Here is a 20,215-nt window from a genome sequence, read left to right as displayed (position 1 = left end):
TTCTCCTTCCTTCATCTTCCCCGTGTGTGCCCTTGAAATGAAGTAGAAAAGCAGAGGTGGGAGCCAGCTGTGAGTTGCTGGAGCAGGGAGTCTCAGGGAAGCAGCAGCTGGACACCCAGCATCGTCCCCCCGGAGCTGCCAGGCCCAGGGTAGGAAGGAGGTGGTGGTTGTGCTACACCGTTCTATGTTTTATTTGCTTTTCTGATAGTCTGTGAGGATTTAGTAACATTCCCAACACGTGTTGTTATTGTTTCTAAACGTTTTCCAGGACATGATGCAGCCTAACAAAGGAGCTCATGTGTCATTTGGGTTTTTTTATTTTTTTTTTTTTAGAGGTAGCTGATGATGTATATGTAAATAATGCTTTGATATTAATAAAACTGCCTTAAAGGAATGTACCTAGGTGTGGAACAGAACTTAAAAAGCTCTTATTTAAAACTGTAATTTCCTTTACATATTGATTTTTTTTTTAATGTTCGCCATTGTATACATTTATTAATGATGTTATTAAAATGCCAAACCAAATAATTTTTATTCTTATTTTGTCGTGTGTATGTTCATACACACTTTCTCTGGAAACTGATGTTACTGGCAGGGTGTTGGTGTCGTGGTCAGTCGGTGATGTGTGCAGTGAGTATTTCTTCTGGAAGGAAAAAACTGATAAAACTGTAGCAGAATTTTTCTGGACCGTGTGTAGTTTGTTCTGGGGGATTTGTGTAGACCTGGGTAGCTTGTAACTGTACACTATTTTGATACTTTTATTAAAAAAAAAAAAAAAAGAAAACAACACTAATTTCGTAAGTAAAGACAAAAGGAAATGATTATAGATTTGACAAATGTAGTATTTGAAGCTTTAGTTTTGCGTGGGGGTTATTTTTGCCAAGTCTCAGGATCCCCCCTGGGGTCGAAAACAGTTCCACTTCAGGCAGTGCAGGTTCTAGGACTGTGCACATGCCTTTAAATCAATTGGTCACATTCAAAATACTGCAGATTTAAAACTCCTGACAAGTCAAATCTAATACTCATTTTTTAATAAGGGAAAAGGGATTTGGGGGTAGAAGAAAGAAAAAATCCTTTAGTGGGAGGGAGAGTAACAGGCAGAGGGTAAGATGTTACTGGACATCTTTCTAGTGACTCTTCCTCCAGCTGCAGCATTTTCAGGTCCCTTCATTCCCCCTGGGATGACTCCAGCGATAGCTGGGGTTGGTTGGAGTCTGACGAGGTGCAGGGAGGACTCTGACCTGCTGGATGGTGAGTGTTCTGTCAGCAGAGGAGCTCTGAGAACAGGTGCCAGATCCTTCCAAAATGCAGGAGACCACGGTAAGGAGGAGGGGGAAAGAACCTGCCTTGCCCTAGGAGACACTTCTTACTCAGATAATAGTAATTGTTCATTCTTCCAAGATCACAGCTCCTTGGATGTTTTCATTTGCACTCCTGGGGGTTGATTTCTGCTCACCTGAGCTGCTGCTGATGCTCTTGGCTGCCCTGGAGCCATGGTTTGTGTGACATTTTCATCAGGCTGCACTCAAAAGCCTTCACCCCCCATCACCTTCAGGTTCCATCCCTCACTCTCACTGCTCCCCTCTCTTTGTGTTAAGTTTAAACCTTCAAGGCCATTCCAGTTTTATCTGTTTCATTAACAAAGATTATAAAGTTATTTAAATAATGCCTTTTATACTTACTAGTTACCTAGTGCAAACATAAGTTAATTTATACTGAAGTTTATACTTAGTGCATACAGATTGCAAAGGTCTTTTTAAAAACATTGCTGAACTTCTAATAAGTCAGTGATGGTATTTTTTCTCACCAGGTTATCCAATATAAATTTACATGATTGAAAAAAATATGAAAAAGGAGTAATTTTTTTTTCAAGTTTTATTTGTAACAAGATTTTCACCAGTTTACCAAATCTATGTCTAGTCGTAGAAAAGTGAACTTCCTCTAGCTAACATCTTCATCGAAGTGTAGGATGATGGGGTCATGGCCTGTTGATCTCACAAACTTCAAGAAGTCCTCAGGGCTTAATCCCATGGTTGCAGAATTTGTCATTGGGTGAAAATACACCTTTTCGTGGCCCCCTTCCAGCAGGGCAGCGTCCAGCACCAGCCTCACGTCCCCCTGGTCACAGAAGAGGGCGAGTGGCGTGGCACAGCCCTGGCCCACCTGGAGCTTTTCCAGCATGGAGCTCTCATCAGCAAACCTGAGGTTCCCACTGCCAAGGCCCAGTTTTTTAGCCAGGTCGTTCAAATTGACCTGCCTGTCGTGCAGGACGGTCACCAGCCAGAACCCTTTCTTCTTCTTGTCTTTAAGAAACAGGTTTTTACTGTGGCCTCCTTTCATGTGCTGGACGTGGGGCATCATTTCCTCCACAGTGGACACCTGGAAAACAGCACCAGTGCGGTGTGAGACTCTGTATCCCATCAGACTCCCTGCTGTGTCCTGGCAGGTACCTTCTGTTAACCCCTTCGAAAATACCCAATGTTCCCTTTGGCCCAAAAGCTTTTTTCCCCCCCTTTTATGAGGAAATCTGAACAGAGCACCAATGGGCTGTAACAGCCTGCTGCTGCTGGATGATTTCTGTGTCGCCATCCAGCACTATCTCACTGTAAGGCAGCTCTGGGGGTGCTGTTTGCAGCCCCATTGCACACGCGCGGCAGTGACGTGGCGTGGGAGCGAGGAAAAGTTTGGAAAGCGGCTTGGCTACTGCAGATGTCAGGGGAAGGAGGAGGGGGAATGGATCGCAGCTCCTCCAACTGCTGAGGAACTGGAGGGGGAAAGGGGGAGTCTGGAGGCCAAAGCAGTCAGTGCGATGCCAGAACAACCCCCCCGAACGTCCTGCCAGGCCCCGCGTTGGAAGTTCCCCACTGATAATTCCTCTGCGTGCCGTGCCCGGGCTGCAGGCGGGCTCCCTGCCGCCTTCCCCGGGGACTGTGCCGTACCTGGGGGTGCTCTGCCGTGACGGTGGCGATGCCCAGCTCCCGCAGCCGCCGCTCCAGCGCCTCCCGCAGCTCCGGCCCCGCCGCCATCGCCTCCCACCGCCCCTTCCGCCGCAGCAGCCCGCCCAGCAGCGACCGCGGGAACGGGGCAATGCCAGAAACCCGAGCTGACATCACTCAGGAGCAACCCCTGGGCTCAGCATCCTGCCAGAGGTCCCCATCGCACCCGCACCTCCCCTCCCGCGCAGCTCAAGGTAGGTCATGTCTCCTAAAACCACCTCCTGCTCCAAGATCACACGCTGCTCCGACACGCATCCACTCTGAACTGTATTTAATGTCGGCTTCAAGCCAGATCTTTCTCTCAGATTAAATTAACCTGTTCATTTTTATCTACGTGCCCTTACTGTAATTTTAGGTTCTGGCTCGTTGCTCACATATTGTGCTGAAAACGTTGCTGCTAAATGAGGAAGTTAAGAAAAATTAGAAGCTAAAAAAAAGAATCAAAGTAAGGTAAACTTTATGAGACACCTGTTTTTTTTTTTTTTTTAATTTTTTTTTAAAGGCAACCAATAATAATCAGGAATTGCAACTAAGGGACAAAGCCAAGCGTTAACAGCCACAGAGTTCAGCAGAAAATATTTCTGCAACCCAACCCAAACCAATGGCCCGACTTAGGACATCAATAATTATTTGTTTTCAGTTTGCCCTTCAGAAAAACGGGCAATCTGTAATAAAGCTTTAAATGAAAACAGGGTAACTCTGTGGTTAAGAGACATGTAGGTAAAATATGATCCCACACTAATTCCCAGAGCCTTACAGCGGCGCACGGGAAGGTTTCCAGGCGGCATCCAACAGAAGATCAACTCAAAAAGCAGATTTGCTGTAAACTCTGATGGCTGTTTCGCACGCTAAATTTTATCTTTCCAACCAAACCTTTTTCAGGTCAATCCCAGGCAGTCCCAGGACGTGTTGCCCTCAGCAGGGGACTGGTTGGCAGCTCCACGCTGGCCCTGTGCAGGAATAGCTTTTAATGCATTTGCACAACTTTGATATTTAAGCACTTTTTTTGTACTATGGTTTGTTTTCGAGGTAATTTTTCCCGTTTTCCCTGTGGAGAAACACTCAAGGGCCCTGTGCAATTCAAGGTGTCAGTACCTGGCGCATTTACCAGCAGGTGCTGCCTTAGAAATTCAAAACACTTTTTTTTTTTTTCAAATGAGCAAACACTTGTAATAGAGGTACTGAGGGCAGCAAAACACGTAGGTGCTGCTCTGGAGGGTATAAAACTACCTGTGTGAACTACCCCAGGCCCTGCTTTATGGGCAAAGCGTGTAAAATGCAAAGCTCAAATGTACGTCAGGGAATTTCTGGCCATGACACGCAGTTCCCAGTGTCTGGATAAGGATTGCAGCGCTGTCCCGAGCGGACCCTTGGGATTATGTCCGGCTCTTACAACCCTCATTAAACAGGGAACATCGAGGGTTTTTCACTTATAGACCTTCCTCTTAGATTTTTGTTTTCCCCGGCCCCTTAAGTGGCGTTGATTTAGAGACGCCAAATTAGACGGGGCCGAAAAACGAGCCGTGTTGAAAGCTTTAGGCCGGCGGTCTAAAAAACTACAAGCTCCTGGGAGGAGAAAAACGAAATTTTTTTTATATATGCGTGTGTGTATATATATATATATATATATACACTTTCTACCACTCATCTATACGTTTAAAAACCAAATCCCGACCCTGTGGGATGAGCACGGAACGGCCGCGGCCCGTGAGGGGAATTCCCGCCCCCGGCTGTTCGGGCGCTGCGCGTGCGCGGTGCCCCCCCGGCGCGTGCGCGGAGAGCGGCGCGCCGGCCGTGAGGGACCGGGCCGGGCCGGGCCGGGGGAGGGCTGAGAGGTGTCCTCGGGGCCCGCACTCTCTCCTCGGGGCCCGCTCTTCCCTCAGTCCCTCCCCCGCCTCCTTCCCTCAGCGGCGCTGTCAGGGCCGGGGTGGGTGGGCGAGCCCGGCGTTCGGAGGAGGGCGCCGGCACCGCGGGGAGGGCGGGCTGCGGCTGACAGGTATGGATTAGCCGGGGCGGTGGGCGGGAGGGCGGCGGGTGCTCCCCCCGGGAAGGGCTTTCCAGGGCCGGAGCCTCGCGGGGGCCTCCCCGATGTGCGCTGGGCCGGTGGGACCTTGACCTTGTGTTGGTTGAGTGTGTGGGCAGCGTCTTGTGGCGGCTCCGGGACTCCTCGGGTTCAGCCCCTCTAAGGGAGCAAAAAAACCCCGAAGTAGTTGGTTGTGGTTGGTTGGTTGGTTGGCTGGTTGGTTTGTCGTCGGGTCACTTCCCGCAGGTCTGCGGGTGCAAGGGAGGTTTTGAAGGCCTCGCAGCCTTTCTGGGGGAAGCCCAGAGCATTCCCTGCCTCACCTTCCACCATCCCAGGCTGCTCCAAGCCCCGTCCAACCTGACCTTGGACACTTCCCAGGATGGGGCAGCCACAGCTGCTCTGGGCAACCTGTGCCAGCGCAGAACTGGCAGCTCTGAGCAACAGGAGAAGTTCAAAGGAGGGCACCGTTGTATGGGATGATTAGCAGAATGGCTCAAACCAAAGCTAAGATGGTTAAAACAAGATGTGGGATGATCTGACAGAGGAACCCTGGGCAGCCTAGTTGCTGAGCCAGGGTTTAGCCTCAGGGGATGTCTGTGTCCACACGACAGCTCTGGTGTTACTGCAGTGCTGTGCTCTCGGACTGGTGCTTCTCTCTTCAAATGCTCAGGTAAAGAGCATTCTGCAGGTGTTTCACTGGCTTAGACAGGTAGGGTGCACCTGTGTAATTCTGTCAGGGTAGCATAGAGAGTGCAAATTCCCTTTTCTTGTAGCAGACGTCAAAGAACCCGAAAGGGAGGGTTTAGTATTTTATATCATAGATCAGTGGAGAAACATCTGTAAGCTCTTAGTAGATCTGTGTGGAGAAAGGGGCAGTGCTGAAGGAAACTGGAACAGTTGCTAAATAGTTCACTTTTTTAAGTGTTAAAAAGCCTGTTGGACACATAACATTTGTGCTCTGTGTTCCTGTCCGTTTTGTGCCGAGGGAGGATGGGTTTCACTGTGCCCTTTGTGTTTGCAGTGAGGAGATGAACGGAGGGCTGGTGCTGAGGCTGGAGAGCCTGGTGCAGCTCCGTGGTGCCTGCAGGCAGCTCCGGGCCCTGTCCTGCAGGAGGCTTTGGGGGGCACCCTGGACGCCCGTGCAGGCCCCTGCACACCCCCTGCACCCCGTCCTGCTGCGCCCACAGCCCTGGCACAGACACAGAGCGATCGGGGCTGCCTCGGCACACTGCAGACATCTGGCCACAAAGGAGGTAACCGCCACAGCCCAGGAGGCTTTTTTATTGAAAACCAAAAAATTAAAATTATTTTGTTACCTTCTTTGCCCTTAATCTGATAAATAAGAAATGAAAAAAGAGTGTGCTGTGTGCTGTACGTTTTAAATGTCCCTTATGACGTGTAAAGTCGTTTGCTTATTTGAATTCATTGCCGCTGTAGTAGAAAAGGATGTGTTCACTTCCTATGGCTTGGGACCACTGTCTTTCTGCTATTGTTTTTGTCATTCCCCAGTTTATGCCGGCTCTGTGTCTAATTCCATGTAGGAGAGAAAAAAGCAGAAAAAGAAGATCCCGCTGACGAGAGGGGAAGTGGAGATAAGGCCGAAGATGACTATTGAGGAACTGGCACGAGCCATGGGCAAAGACATCGGTGAGAGGCTGCTCTGGGGTCTGGAGCAGCACGAGCTGTCCCACCTCTGGCAGGAGTGGGAAAGGCAAAGGTGTCCTCAGTGGGGTTGGATGCTGCTTGTTGATCCCTCCCTTGGCCAGGGAGGTTGTTCCATCCTAAAGGAGCTGTTGGTAGATGCAGTTGCAGACTAAAGAGAAGCTGGGCCTTCCAAATCACCAGTGCCATCTCCAGCAGAAAGGATCTGGGTGGGCAGCTCCTCATGCCTGGGGCTCCCGGGGGCTGAATTACTGGGGAAGGAGAGCACTGCACCCTGGTTTGCCAGAGCTGCACCCCTGGGAGTTAAAAACTCAGGCCTGAGGAGCTTCAGCCCAGAATCCAACCCTGGGAGGAGGGATCTGGGGTCCAGGAACAAGTCATATTCATTAGAACAGTGGTTTAACTAGCAGAGAGTGGGCAAGGCTTGTCTGGAATCATTTCCCTCTTTAAAGTGAGTGCCCAGGCAACTGAGTCACAGGAGCAGGTTTGTTCCTGTGACCCCATGCACACTCCTGGCTGTGTAGTGGCTCTGCTTGACCAGTTCTAAATTATGTTTTTGGGGGGTTATTGGCATATTTTGACTCTTGACATTTGAAATGATTCTGCACCAGTGTAACACCAATCCCCAAACTCTTCCTGCCCAGCCAGGGACTTTTTCTGGCAGATTTCCCTCTCATCAGTGAGAAGCAGAAAATCTGTCATGTCTTGATATACCTTTCTGAGGTAGATTTGTGACAGTCCCTAGGTCAGCACGTAATGATTTCTCACCACTGCAATGGGTTCTGTGTTTCTGCTGCCAAAGGAAGCAGCAAAGGCTCTGAATCACCAAATTTCCTTCCTCCTTGAATCACTCCTTTGCTGTTTGGTTTAGATGAGTTTCCGTTGCTTTCTTTTTGAGGGGGTTAAACGTTAAAATAAGGTGTGAAAATCTGAGGGGAAAATAAGATTCTAGCATTTGATAGGGGACTCAGGTTCTGGAAATCCTTCAGCATCAAGTTCTTCTCTGCAAGTGTGTGGTGTAACAGGAACTTTCAGATAAATCTGACTAAAGGAAAAGTGCTTTGTGAGTGAAACTTAATAGCACGATATAAACCACTAATGACAAACTCTTACACTGTCTGGATTTTGGGTTTGGGTTTTTTGCCCCACATGTTTTTGTGGATGTCCTTGTTAAATGCCTTTACTTTCCCCACAGACCATATTTACGAGGCCCTGCTGTACACAGACATTGACCTGGATTCACTAGAGCCAGATTCCATCTTGTATGAAGACCACATCAAGATGATTGTTCAGAAATCAGGAATGAAGTATAAATCAGCAAAACTGAAAGAGGAAAGGGAAAGGAAAAACACAGATGCTGTGAAAAGGCAAGTTGGGAACTGTTCTTTTTGGCTCTTTATTTCTTCCTGCAGGTGTTTGTCCTGTCCTGTCTGTCTTTGTTGTGATGGTCTGTTGAGAATACCTGATAGAGTCACGATATGATAATATTTAAAAGGTGAAGGTTACTGTTTTGGTTTAGTTAGCCATAAAACTGCTACTTGACTTGTTTTAGGTGGGCTTTTTCTGTGCCATTTTCTGAAGAAAAGCCAATTCTTTGATACCCTGGGTTGCTGCATTAATTCAGTGTATGAATTCAGTAGCCCCGAGCCCTGGGAGGGCTGCCTGTGGTGCAGCTGGGATTTGTGAGGAGGAGGAACCACAAAACCGGGGTTCACCGAGCTCTGGCCAGTGGCTCTGCTTTAGCCACGTGGGCATGCCTGCCACTCAGAATTTTGGGGGGATCTGTGCTGTCCTTGCAGGCCTCCTGCAGACCCAGCGGTGCTGACCCCTCGGCCCCCCGTCGTCACCATCCTGGGCCACGTGGATCACGGCAAAACAACCTTACTGGACAGCCTGCGGAAAAGCCAGGTGGCCTCGATGGAGGCAGGAGGCATCACGCAGCACATTGGGGCTTTTCTGGGTAAGGTCCAGCTGTGCAGGGTCATGGATGACACAGCTCACTTTGGCTGACTCGCTGCCAGTCCACTGGGGGAGAAGGTGGTCACTAAACCAGTTTGGATGTAAGCAGTGAGGAAGGAAACTGTAACATGGTGTGTCTTTTGCTGATAACTGTCATAATTACTTAGGTGGAGCTTGGAAGTGAATGGTCTGCATTGAAATTAGACTATTTTTTTGATTAAGGAAGATCTCAGGGGGCTTTTTCACTCCTGAGGGTTTAGCAGCACCTTCCACCTTCAGGCCAAGTTATCTGTCTGCCTAAAATCGTTGGTGTTAAAGTAGTTCTCCAAGGAGCGATGCTTGCTTACATCAAATAAAGCTGGGTGGGTGAAGTGCTGATATTCAGCTGTTGCATGTCCTTTTGTTCACAGTGCAGCTGCCTTCTGGGGAAAAGATAACTTTCCTGGACACTCCTGGGCACGCAGCCTTCTCAGCCATGCGGGCGCGAGGCACCAACGTCACCGACATCGTCATCCTGGTGGTCGCGGCCGAGGACGGGGTGATGGAGCAAACCGTAGAGTCCATCCAGCACGCTAAAAACGCGGGAGGTACCTCTTCATTTCCACCCCGGAGGGGTTTCTTCTGGCTGGCCATTACTTTTTCTAGGAGCTCTGCTGGTAACATCAGGTTTTGGTTGGGTTGGTGCTGAGTTTGCTCCTCTTCTTTTTAGTTCCTCTCATCCTCGCCATCAACAAGTGTGACAAACCCGAAGCTGATCCCGAAAGAGTAAAGAAGGAGTTGCTGGCCCATGATGTGGTCTGTGAGGAGTTTGGAGGTGATGTTCAAGCTGTAAATATTTCTGCACTCAAGGTAAAGTTGTGGTGGAAAAAGAGGGTGGTGTTTGTGGGTGTCTGATACGTGCACAGAGATGCATTTTTATTTGGCAGCTGCAAAATAAGTTGTTTCTCTCCTTGGCGAGGTGTCAAACACCAGGAGATCAGTGCTGCTGGCTCTCACCAGAATTATTTGAAATACACTGAAATGTATTTTGAGGCTCAGGCTTTTAGGGAACGATAATATCTCACCTTCCTTCTGTAAGTTCAGCGGATGTTTTTCGGGTTAATGCCAGTTGCTGTTTGCTCATTGTATGAAATCAGTGCAGAAGCAAGGTTGGTGATAACGCTGTGCATGAAGGGAAAAATTCAAACCAGGGTAAACAAAGATTACCCTGGCACAGGCCTAGTCACAGGAGCACAGTTTCATAGTGGTCTTACAAGATGTAATTAGAACAAAGGGGGTGGGGGCAAAAACCCAGCCCAACAGTTTTGCCTCTTGGATGTCCTGAAGTCTTGGCTGGGTGGTAAATGTCATCAAGTTTTCAGTGGGGGAATTTGGCACCAAGATTTCAACTTCTGGGCCCTTCCTTTACTGTGTGTGTTTTTGTGTGTGTGGTTTGATGCAGGGTGAAAACCTGATGGTTTTGGCCGAAGCCACCGTTGCTCTGGCAGAGATGCTGGAGCTGAAGGCGGATGCCACGGGGCTGGTCGAGGGGACCGTCATCGAGTCTCGCAAAGACAGAGGCAAAGGGTGAGTCACCTGCAGCTCCACAGCTTCAGAGGAGCAATCTGTGACAGCACGGGGATGCTGCTCGGGGGGGTTTGCACCTCCCTAAATAAAGCTGTCACAGATTCTTTGCTGTGTTTCTAATTAAAGCCTCGAAATGTTATTCTGCAGCGCAAGGGCCAGAAAAAGAAGTTTTAAACTGATGGGGACAAATTCATCCTATCCCTGAGATGAAGTCCTGTGAGCCCAGGAGTTAGTTTAAAGTGCCAGAACAGATGTATTTTTTAAATGTCATTAAAACATTAGTAATGATGAAGTTAGCAGTCACAATGTATACACAGTTTTTGGCAAGTTATGTGTGACATGACGTTGTCCTCTTAAATATCTCAGACCTTTAGCAGGTTCTGTGTGAACAAGGTGTGTTCTATCCCCTTTAAAAACTAACTGAATTCTAGGAAGTTGTTGGGGTTGGTTGTTTGGGGTTTTCTGGGGTGTTCACGTAGTGGGTCAAATCAGTCTGTTGCTGAGCTCGCAAATGCCAAGTTTTGGAGCAATCTGCAGAAATTCAGAGCACAGTGCAGTTCTTGGGGGCTTTGCACGTCACTTGAAAATGTTATCAGCAGGAACACTGTGGCTGTGATGGATCACAGGCCCATCCTGGTTGGTGTTTTGCCTGCACTAACCGTGGAGGTGGGGAGAAGCGTCACTTTTCTTCTGTTTGTCATTTTTCTCCTCTGCTCTTCCCCAGTCCCCTTACCACAGCCATCATCCAGAGAGGAACTCTGAGGAAGGGCTGTGTTCTGGTTGCAGGCAAGACCTGGGCCAAGGTGCGCTTCATGTTCGATGAGAACGGCCGGGCTGTGGATGAGGCCCCCCCGGGCATCCCAGTGGAAATCATGGGCTGGAAGGACGTCCCCTCGGCTGGAGATGAGATCCTGGAAGTGGAATCTGAGGTACGGAAAGAACTGTGGGATGGAAAGCTCACAGTGCAGGGAGGGAGCTGAGCGACAGAGCGAGGGAAAGCTTTCATTCTGAGTAACCTGGATGATCCCAGGAAAGGTGAGAATGGGGATCAGGGAGCTCTGTAAGAGCAATGAGGGGGTTGCTTATTGCCTCTTCCACCTTTCCCCTGCTGGACTGTCCTCATCTCCACAGTGTTTCACTTTTAGAGTGAGAAAATTAGTTCCTGACTAAATACAGTGCCTAAAATACAGCTTGAAATGGGTGTTGGGAGAGCTGGATAAACGCCATGTGGAAGGATGAAGGATAATTCTCTTCTGCAATGCAGAAGTACCATAAAAACGTGTTGTAGCTCAGGGAGGAAGCTCTCGTGCTCAGTCTCTGCCATCTGTGCAGCCAAATCTGTGATGAAAGGTGGGAGAAAAGAAATGTGGCGTGTAGAGAAGATGCCAGAGGATGGAGCTGCATTCCTGTGGAGTTTCCTGCTGCGGTGTTCTAAAGGCGATGTTTCTGTCTCCCTGCCCAGCAAAGGGCACACGAAGTGATAGACTGGAGGACCTACGTGGAGGAGCAGGAGAAGCTGAAGAAGGACATGGAGGTTATTGAAGCAAAGCAGAAGGAGCACAGGATGGAGTACAAGCAGCAGCAACAGAAGCTGGCCCATCTCACCTGGAGGCAGAGGAAGGCCGTGCTGTACAAGGCCAACAAGCACCTGCTGTTCCAGAGGCCCAAGGACAGAAGGGAGGTGGCCGAGGACACGCTGTCGGTCATCGTTAAAGGTGCTGTCCCCTCCCTGTGCCCTGGCCTGTGTGCTCTCCCTGCTGTCACACAGCTCTGAGCTGAACTTTGGTCAGGGCCAGAGCCACAGGAAAACTTGGAAGCCCAACCCTCTTACCCAGGAACTCAGGGGTAAACCCCGTCCATACAAACCCCGATGCAAATGTATCTAGACATACATAAACCTCTGTGCATCTCAATTATCAACCACCCCCCCCAGCTGTAATCATGGTGCACCAGCAAAATGGAAAACAACTGTGCATTCAAGGGGGACAGGAGGACCTTGGTCTGACCTCACAGTGGGTGATACACAAGCAGTGGCATCAGTAGCTGAAAAACAATGCAAACTTGACCCGAAAAATGACAGCAGACATGGAGCCTCTGGTCCTGTTGCATTTATCCAGTTAATTTTTGGAATGAACAGACTTGTTAGATGGATTTTAACATACCACTGAAAATGTAGTAAGAGTGATAGCTGTCAAAAGACTTTCTGTTGCACAGCGTGGAGTTGTCACGTGCTTAGTTATAATTCCATGTTCCTTTATATCCCAAGTCAGCAGTGCTTCCATTTCCCCCTGCAGGCGACGTGGATGGATCTGTTGAAGCTATTCTGAACATTCTGGACAGCTATGACTGTGAGGATGAATGTAAACTGGATATTGTCCACTTTGGGATGGGAGATATCAGCGAAAACGATCTGAGTCTCGCCGAAGCCTTCAATGGTGCGTGTTTGAAGTTCAGTTTGCAATTCTGAAATGATTCAGTTGTTGACATGGGTAGGCCTCATTACTCTTTCCTCAGTAATAATTAGCAGCATCAATAAGGTAAATTTACGTGTATCTTAACAATGGTTCCTTGCACATCCAAGTAGTGCAGGCTGGAAGTCTCGTGGAAGTGGGAGGACTCTGGAAAAGCTGTTGCCAGTAGCTGAACTGTTAAGATTAAACTGTGACTGCTCACTCAGGTTGCTTTATGATGCTCAAACGGGGCAAAGCTTGAAAAGTAAGCTAGCAAATTATTTCCTTTTGCTCAGGGAGGCAACTGGATCTAAGGCTGACTCAGTAGTTTTTCCTGTTTGTACCCTGTAATTCCCCCCTGCTGCAGAGGGCGGGTCACTGGACCTGCCAGAGCCCACACGTGCATGAGTGATTTAGAATTCACTTCCAGCTTACTCTGGACAACCAGGCTGTTTTTCCAGCCCTAAAATGGCAGGTCTGAGTCATTTCTGTGAGCTGTGTGTGTTATCTTCTGCCTTGATCCCCCCAGTTGTCACCCGGGACCTTTCTGTGAGGACATTTTTGGGCCGTTTATTTTGATCTGAGGTCTGTAGCAGTTGATGTGCCTTAGTGGCAGAAGCACTAAAATGCTGTAAAATTAGTCAAATTCCTTCAAAGGGGAGCAGGAGTAAAATGCTTTTCTTGGTTTGCAGACCATTAGCTCTGCCCTGTGCTGCAGGATTTCACTTTTAGCTGTTCAAGGTGTGATCTCTCTCAGTCATCACTTGACATGTGCTTCCTTTATCAGGTGTTATATATGGATTCAGTGTGAAAGCCAATGACAGCATTAAAAAGCTGGCTGATAAAAAGGGAATAAAAATTAAACTTCACAACATCATCTATAAACTCATAGACGACTTGAAAGAGGAGCTCAATAGCAGACTGCCCCCAGCTGTGGTGGAGACTACAGTAGGTGAGTTGGCTTTGACTGACACAATTTTGCCTCACAGTGTGGCCTACCTAAAGTTTATTCTCCGGTGAGGTGTTCCTGTTGTATCAAATATTCGTTTTATACTCCTCTCAGCTGCTTTTGTGTTGTTACAAAGCTTGGCAAGTGGAAAAATGCAGCCTGCTCATACCTAGTGCCAGTTTGTTAATCCCATGCACAACTTTTTCCTTTCAGGGGAAGCTTCTGTTCTGGACACCTTCTCTGTAACAGTAGGGAAAACCAAGATTCCCGTGGCTGGATGCAGAGTGCAGAAGGGGCTCCTGGACAGGAAAATGAAGTTCAAGTTAATCCGCAGGGGGGATGTTATTTGGAAAGGTAAGTGGAATTGCCATCACCAGGACAACATGGAACGTGCAGGAAGGGCAAACCAAACCACTCCCCTGCTCTGCTGCTGGGGGGGCTCCCTCTGATGCCTTTTCTCTTTGTAGGATCCTTATCATCGCTGAAGCATCATAAAGATGATGCCCAGGTAATAAAAGCGGGAATGGATTGTGGCTTGAGTCTGGACAGGAATTTGGAATTCCAAGTTGGGGATGATATTATTTGTTATGAAGAGACAGAAGTTCAACAGACAACTTCCTGGGACCCGGGATTTTAAAGGACCTTTGAACACACGAACACGGAGGGATGTGTATTATACTCCTGGCTGGCCTTTACCTGGTAACATTAAATGAACTGTCAGAGGTGCACAGGAGCTGCTTTAGATCTGTTCTTTACATCAGAGCGTTTCAGATTAATTTTATATCTGAAATTTCAGATTTATATCTGAAATTCCCTGTTTTTCTATCATGTCAAGCAACCACCTTATGTCACTGGAACATGGGATAAACTACAGGAGTAACTACAAGCACTTCAGGTGTGTAAAACCATTGTGGTATAAATATTTCTAATCACTGTCTTTGGATCCAGAATAGCCCAGGCATCTTCTTTCCCCTCCCTCGCTGGTGCTGTACAATATTTCAGCTCCCCCTTTCACTGACCACTTATAGACATGACTCTGGACCTCCTGAGCTCTTTTTCCAGATCAGAACTACTGTCCTGTCTCATCTCAAGAGACCACTTTTAATGTTAGCTGGAGTGTTGTTTCCCTCCCCCTTCTGTAATTGGTACCCCTTACTATTTAAAACAAGCACTGCTTCAGTTTTAGAGCCAGAGTATCTCATCCCAGTTGGCAGCATCCAAAGCTCTCTTTGCGAGCAGAGAATAAACACAGCACCACAGAAAGAGACCCTTACACCGTAGGGAAGTTCACTCTTTATTGGGTGGCACATTTACTTGTCCTCTGGCTTGTTGAAGCAGTAGGTCAGGCAGCACTTGCCGCAGTAGTGCCTGTCGAAGTGACTGGCCATGAAGACTCCAGCCCCGCACTCCTCCGATGGGCACTCCCGGCGCAGCCGGCTGATCTTGCCGTTCTCGTCCACCTGGCAAGGGCAAGCAGGGAAAAAAATCTCTCAGGCACTGGCAGAAGCAATGAGAGTTTTGGCTATTTTTCACTGGCAAAGCAGTTTTTGTGTCAGTTGATGCATCACACTTCTTGAGGCCAAGCTCAGAAGTGCCCCACTGCAACAGTGGGTTTCCCTTTCGTTAAGCAGATGGGATATTTGCAAATAGAAGGGCTTTGAATATTAAATAGGCCGGGCTCTGTGCAGACCAGCTACAAGCTGAAAGCTGAGTTTTCATCAAGTTTCCTATTTCTACCTACCTTGTAGTACTTGAGCACTGCAAGCTTAACCTTCTTTCTCTTATGCTTGTTCTTCTTGGGGGTGGTGTAAGACTTCTTCTTTCTTTTCTTGGCACCACCCCGAAGTCTCAGCACCAGGTGAAGGGTTGATTCCTGTTAGGACAGCACGTGAAATAGGCTCAGGATCAGCATTTAAGCAGACTTGTTCCTTTTATCCAGAGAAAGCAGGCCTCAAGTGCCTGGCACTCAGGAAAGCTCTAAAAGGATTATTTGCTATGGAGGTGACATCCCAAGCCCCCAGCATCAAAACTGCCACCCAACACTAAATCCACTGATTTGCTTGATGACATTTGGAACATTTTTGGGGCTGAGCAGCAAAGGTGACTCAGCCCTGCCAGCTCCTGCCTCTCCCACTCACTTTCTGAATGTTGTAGTCGGACAGTGTGCGTCCATCTTCCAGCTGCTTCCCCGCAAAGATCAGCCGCTGCTGGTCCGGAGGGATGCCTGAGGGGGACACAAACCAGGAATAAATGAGGAACGGGAACTGTAATATGCTGCAATAAAATGGAGACTGCTACAGAAAATTAGATCTGTGCCAGTCATCAATCCACAAGACTGATATATATCAATCAAAAAATATATATATCAATATAATATATAAAAATATAGTATTTGATTGATATCATAGTATAGATAGTACATATGATATTTATTTATCATTTATTTTTATCAATATAGAATAATGAGTAAGTGCCTCTTGAACGTACCCTCCTTATCCTGGATCTTCGCTTTCACATTTTCTATAGTATCAGAAGGCTCAACCTGTTTAATTAAACAGAACAGGAGAGTCAAAACGCGCTTCGCCTTTTAATGATCCCAGGAAAGCCGGGGAACCACGCGGAGCTCCCGGCACACCCCCGGTGCTATCACGGCCCTTTGGGCCCTCACGGCGCGGCCTGAACCCCGCCGGCCAGCGCAGGGCCGGCGTTTCCCCGCTCATCATCCCGCTGCTCCCCCGCACATCCCGCCGATTCCCCCGCATCATCCCGTGGATTCCCCCTGCACCATCCCGCTGCTCCCCCGCACATCCCGCCGATTCCCCGCGCATCCCGGCATCTCCGGGCGCATCCCGGAGCACCGGCGGCCCGGCGCGGCGTTGCGGGCTCACCTCGAGGGTGATGGTTTTGCCGGTGAGGGTTTTGACGAAGATCTGCATGGTGCGGGGCCGGGGCGCGGAGTGCCCGCGCTGCTCGCGGAATGGCGGCCGCGGCACAGAGAGGGCCGTGCCCGCGCGCACGGGGTTTCCCGGCGAGCCGCGGGCGGGGCTGCAGGGGCGCCGGGACTACAACTCCCGGCATGCCCTGCCGGCAGAGCCGCGCCCGCCAGCGCTGGGAGCTGTAGTCCGGCTGAGGGACCCACAGTGCACCGCGCGCCGCCGTGAGGGGAAGAGGCGGGAGCGCCGTGAGGGGAGGAGGAGCCGCCATGACGCGACGAGGCGGGACTGTCTGACGGTAAGAGGAGGGGCCGCCATGAGGGGAGGAGGCGGGACTGGCGTGAGGGGGATGGCAAAGCTGCCACGAGGGGACGCGGCGGGGCGGTCGTGAGGGGAGGAGGAGGAGGAACCACCATGAGGGGGTGAAGGGGGGGCCGCCGTGAGGGGAGAAGGAGGAGCCGCCATGAGGGGACGAAGCAGGAGGACGTCGTGAGGGGAGGAGGAAAAGCTACCATGAGGGACGAGGCGGGACTGTCGTTTGGGGAGGAGGAAAAGCTACCATGAGGGACAAGGAGGGACTGTTGTACGGAGTAGAGGAGGCTCCGCCGTGAGGGGACGAGGCGGGGCCGCCATGAGGCGATGGGGCCCGCGGCCGTGAGGGAGCAGCCGTGAGGCGATGGGGGCAGCGGTCGGTGGGATTGTTTCTTGGACGGTTGTTTCTTTCATACAAAAACATACGAATTTGCTCATTAACTCATCTCCTGGAGCCTTCTGGTAACTGCTACGCAGAAACAACTCTCTCCTGTTTCTGACCATTGATTAATTAAAGTAGCTCTTCCCAAATCATGGATGTTCTATTTTCTGTATTCTCACTTCAAAAACTGTATATTTTAAAGACCCTCAGCCCCATCCTCCATTCCTTCCCAAGCCAGGAGGCTTTGCCTTTCCTTCAAAGGAAATCCCTTCAAACAAAACACAACCAAAAATGCATTCATGGAGTTTATTCTTTTATTAAATTCTAAATTCAATACAAGCATAGCCCAAACGAGCAATATCAACATCTCCTGAAGGATGTATCTTGGTTGCCGTAAGCCTTTCTCACAGCATTGCAGACTCCAGTTTTGCTTAAGACTCTCTTCTCTTATGCTGTACTTAAAAACTATACACATTTAAGATTTCCACAGCCTTCCTTGGCTTAAAAAACTAATTACTAGAATATTAATTTCTTTCGTTTTATTGTGGATGTCATTGCCACAGTTTCAAACACAATTACACTAAAAACATGCTTAAACTCTTAAGTCCTATACCTTCCCTTGACCTCTGTTTTTGTCGTTATGAGGGATAGGATACCATCATATTTGAATTTCTAGAAGTGTGTCTTTTCTGTATTTTTGGTTTGGAAAAAAATATTAAAGTTTCAGAGATGCTTTTTTGTAATCTGGTGTAGATTTGTTTGAACTGGTGAACATCCCCCTAGAACAATCTGGTATTAAATTGATGTAATGGGCGCCTCTCTGCTGGAAGATTTCTGTGGAGAGCAACAGCGTTCTTCAACTCTAGCCCATATTTCAGTTCTAAACTGAGATTGTGTGTTTTAAACCACCTTGTGTGGTGATGCTGAAATCCTCTTTGTTCTTACAGTTACATCATCCTGCTGAAACAGTGTTTCTCAAACCGTGCTTTATGACCACCTTGGCAAGCACAAAGTGTTACTGAATAGTGTGGGTAGACAATGCTTTAGTTCCTCTGGGGTGGAAGAGGAAAAAGCAGCTTCTGGTTTCAAGTGTTGAAAGTTTTTATCTCAACCCGTGGGTTTTCTTATTCTCTCCCCCATTGCCCCGTGGGGGTGGTGAGTGGCTGTGGGGGGTTAAACCACAGCACCAAGTTACAGAGCACATCAGTAAAGCTGGATTGTTTTTGATACCTCGTCTTCTGCAGGTCAAGCTGTTCTTTCAGGGGTGTCCTACAATATAGGTATTTCAGGTTTACCCGTGATATTTGTGGCCACATTTGTACAAAAAGCATTTGAAGTGAATAAAAATATGCCAAATTTTTTTCATGTTATTGTATCTCCTGGCTATATTTCGGACAATTTGAAGGCAGGATTTTCAGGTTACCGTCTCTTCTAGTATTTCTTGGTTTTCTCATTCTATCAGATTTCTACTTACAGGAAAAAAAACATATTCTTTATATATATATATATTTTCAAGTAAAAGGTTAGATTTTAATGTCACCACTTGCTCTCCCACAGTGTTTTAGGAAATTGTTCATGATCATTGTGGCTTTTTATGGTGAGGAAAGGGAGCAGTAAATACACAAATGTATAATAACCTTGGTATTTGATTTTTCATAAGATTACTTCTTTTTGTTGAGTAATGTTCTAACACTGCGTTAATTCACTGTCTCAGTCAACAGTGGATTAGAAAGGCACAATTTTTATTTCTGGGAGCTACAGCCCTGTCTTTTATCTCAACCCATCACAAAAAGGATGGGTTTGGACTGTTGGAGGAAATGAGCGAAGAAAGTAAACACAGCAAAATAATAACCAAGTGTCAAAGCTGAAATTTTAACCGGCATTGCAGCCTCTAAATGAGTTTGGATTCAGTGCCCCTAGTTAACAATGTGATGTGAATAAAAGCCTTTCCTTCCCCGTGAGCTCACTGTGCCATGGGAAGGTCCCTGGCTCAGGCCCGAGGGACAGCTCTCCCTGCCCTCACACGCAGCTTCCTCTGTGCTGCTGCAGGAGCATCCCCGGCAGAACTCTGCAGGGCCCCATAGGCTGCCTCTCAGGCAACCTGCAACCTCAGCACTTACTGCTCAGCCCCCGGCAAAACAAACAAAGCCCTGCTTGGTTGCAGGGTCCGTGCGTTTGCAGAAAAGGCCCTTTTTGCACGGCCAGACCCAAGGGCAGCAGCTCCTCAGGCAGCAGGAGCCCAGCCAAGGGCAGGCAGCTGCAGCAAAATACATGGGCAGCAGTGCCAGGTCCAGAACTGCTCTGCAGCCAGACTGACACGACACCTGCCTGCTCTTAGCTAAGGAAACTGCTCGAATTTACACTGATTCTGAAAATTAGGGCTTCTGCATCCACAGGTGGTGATTTGCATCTACTGTGCTTTTTGTGTGCTGCTCCAGTAAACTGCCCTTAACTTCAGTGCCTGCAACTCCCCAGTCATTCTGTTGCTCTTGTGGGTTTCAGAAGTGATTTTGAATGTAAACAGGGATTTTGGCCTTTAGGCTTTTTAAATTAAAATAAACACTACTTTTCTTACATGTCTTTAATTTCATCATCTATATTTTTTTAAACTCAATTTTAGGATTTATAATCCACATAGAAGTCAGGGAGTGAGTTCTGCAGTATGCTTAATAAGAATAGTAAAAAGCTTCTTAGGGCAAATGCACGATATTTGAATGTGGGTTTGTTTGGGATTTTTCCTTGGCTGCATTGTTATTCTAAATGATACCATCAATACTTTGGAAGAGTGGAATAAGACAGCAGTTGCTTGTGCAGAAAGTAATAATGAAAAGTAATCTCAGAAAATTGTATCGATTTTCTCCTCACGAGATGGAGTGTTTGAAAATTCACCTCTTGATAAAGGCGCAGGGCTGATGGAAGGTTTTCTGGTAGTTGCTCTGCGTAACAGCAGAGGGAGCACTTACAGCAGGCAAGGGAAGACTCC

General features: G+C 48.2%; 3 protein-coding genes across 4 annotated transcripts; 1 reads left to right on the top strand and 2 right to left on the bottom strand.

Annotated features, from left to right (window-relative positions):
• Window positions 1-1,862: 1,862 nt before the first annotated feature.
• LOC114066730 (prolyl-tRNA synthetase associated domain-containing protein 1-like) lies at window positions 1,863-3,028 on the bottom strand. The gene is made up of 2 exons (XM_027901665.1): window positions 2,940-3,028; window positions 1,863-2,379 (listed from the first exon to the last, which is right to left on the bottom strand). Exons 1-2 carry the CDS (start codon window positions 3,024-3,026, stop codon window positions 1,942-1,944), a joined length of 525 nt encoding a protein of 174 aa, XP_027757466.1. The 5' UTR covers window positions 3,027-3,028; the 3' UTR covers window positions 1,863-1,941.
• Window positions 3,029-4,177: 1,149 nt separating this feature from the next.
• Window positions 4,178-14,333, top strand: MTIF2 (mitochondrial translational initiation factor 2). 2 transcript variants are annotated; one of them, XM_027901664.1, is made up of 14 exons: window positions 4,178-4,195; window positions 6,041-6,272; window positions 6,561-6,666; window positions 7,877-8,048; window positions 8,481-8,641; window positions 9,051-9,227; window positions 9,350-9,489; window positions 10,082-10,206; window positions 10,931-11,135; window positions 11,669-11,921; window positions 12,501-12,641; window positions 13,444-13,608; window positions 13,819-13,959; window positions 14,073-14,333. In XM_027901664.1, the coding sequence occupies exons 2-14, from the start codon at window positions 6,048-6,050 to the stop codon at window positions 14,240-14,242; spliced, it is 2,181 nt and encodes a 726-aa protein (XP_027757465.1). In that variant the 5' UTR covers window positions 4,178-4,195; window positions 6,041-6,047; the 3' UTR covers window positions 14,243-14,333. The 2 variants fall into 2 exon arrangements, with proteins under 2 accessions (XP_027757465.1, XP_027757464.1); XM_027901663.1 differs by lacking the exon at window positions 4,178-4,195 and adding an exon at window positions 4,896-4,992.
• Window positions 14,334-14,879: 546 nt separating this feature from the next.
• RPS27A (ribosomal protein S27a) lies at window positions 14,880-16,616 on the bottom strand. Its single transcript, XM_027901667.1, has 5 exons — window positions 16,494-16,616; window positions 16,093-16,147; window positions 15,744-15,829; window positions 15,347-15,478; window positions 14,880-15,065 (listed from the first exon to the last, which is right to left on the bottom strand). The coding sequence occupies exons 1-5, from the start codon at window positions 16,539-16,541 to the stop codon at window positions 14,916-14,918; spliced, it is 471 nt and encodes a 156-aa protein (XP_027757468.1). The 5' UTR covers window positions 16,542-16,616; the 3' UTR covers window positions 14,880-14,915.
• Window positions 16,617-20,215: the final 3,599 nt, after the last annotated feature.

Source organism: Empidonax traillii, unplaced genomic scaffold (assembly GCF_003031625.1).
Source record: "Empidonax traillii isolate 1590-97213 ecotype Southwest subspecies unplaced genomic scaffold, ASM303162v1 scaffold804:size347002, whole genome shotgun sequence".
NCBI classification, from domain to species: domain Eukaryota; kingdom Metazoa; phylum Chordata; class Aves; order Passeriformes; family Tyrannidae; genus Empidonax; species Empidonax traillii.
Note: the sequence above shows the minus strand (reverse complement) of the source record. Positions and strands in the feature narration are given on the sequence as shown.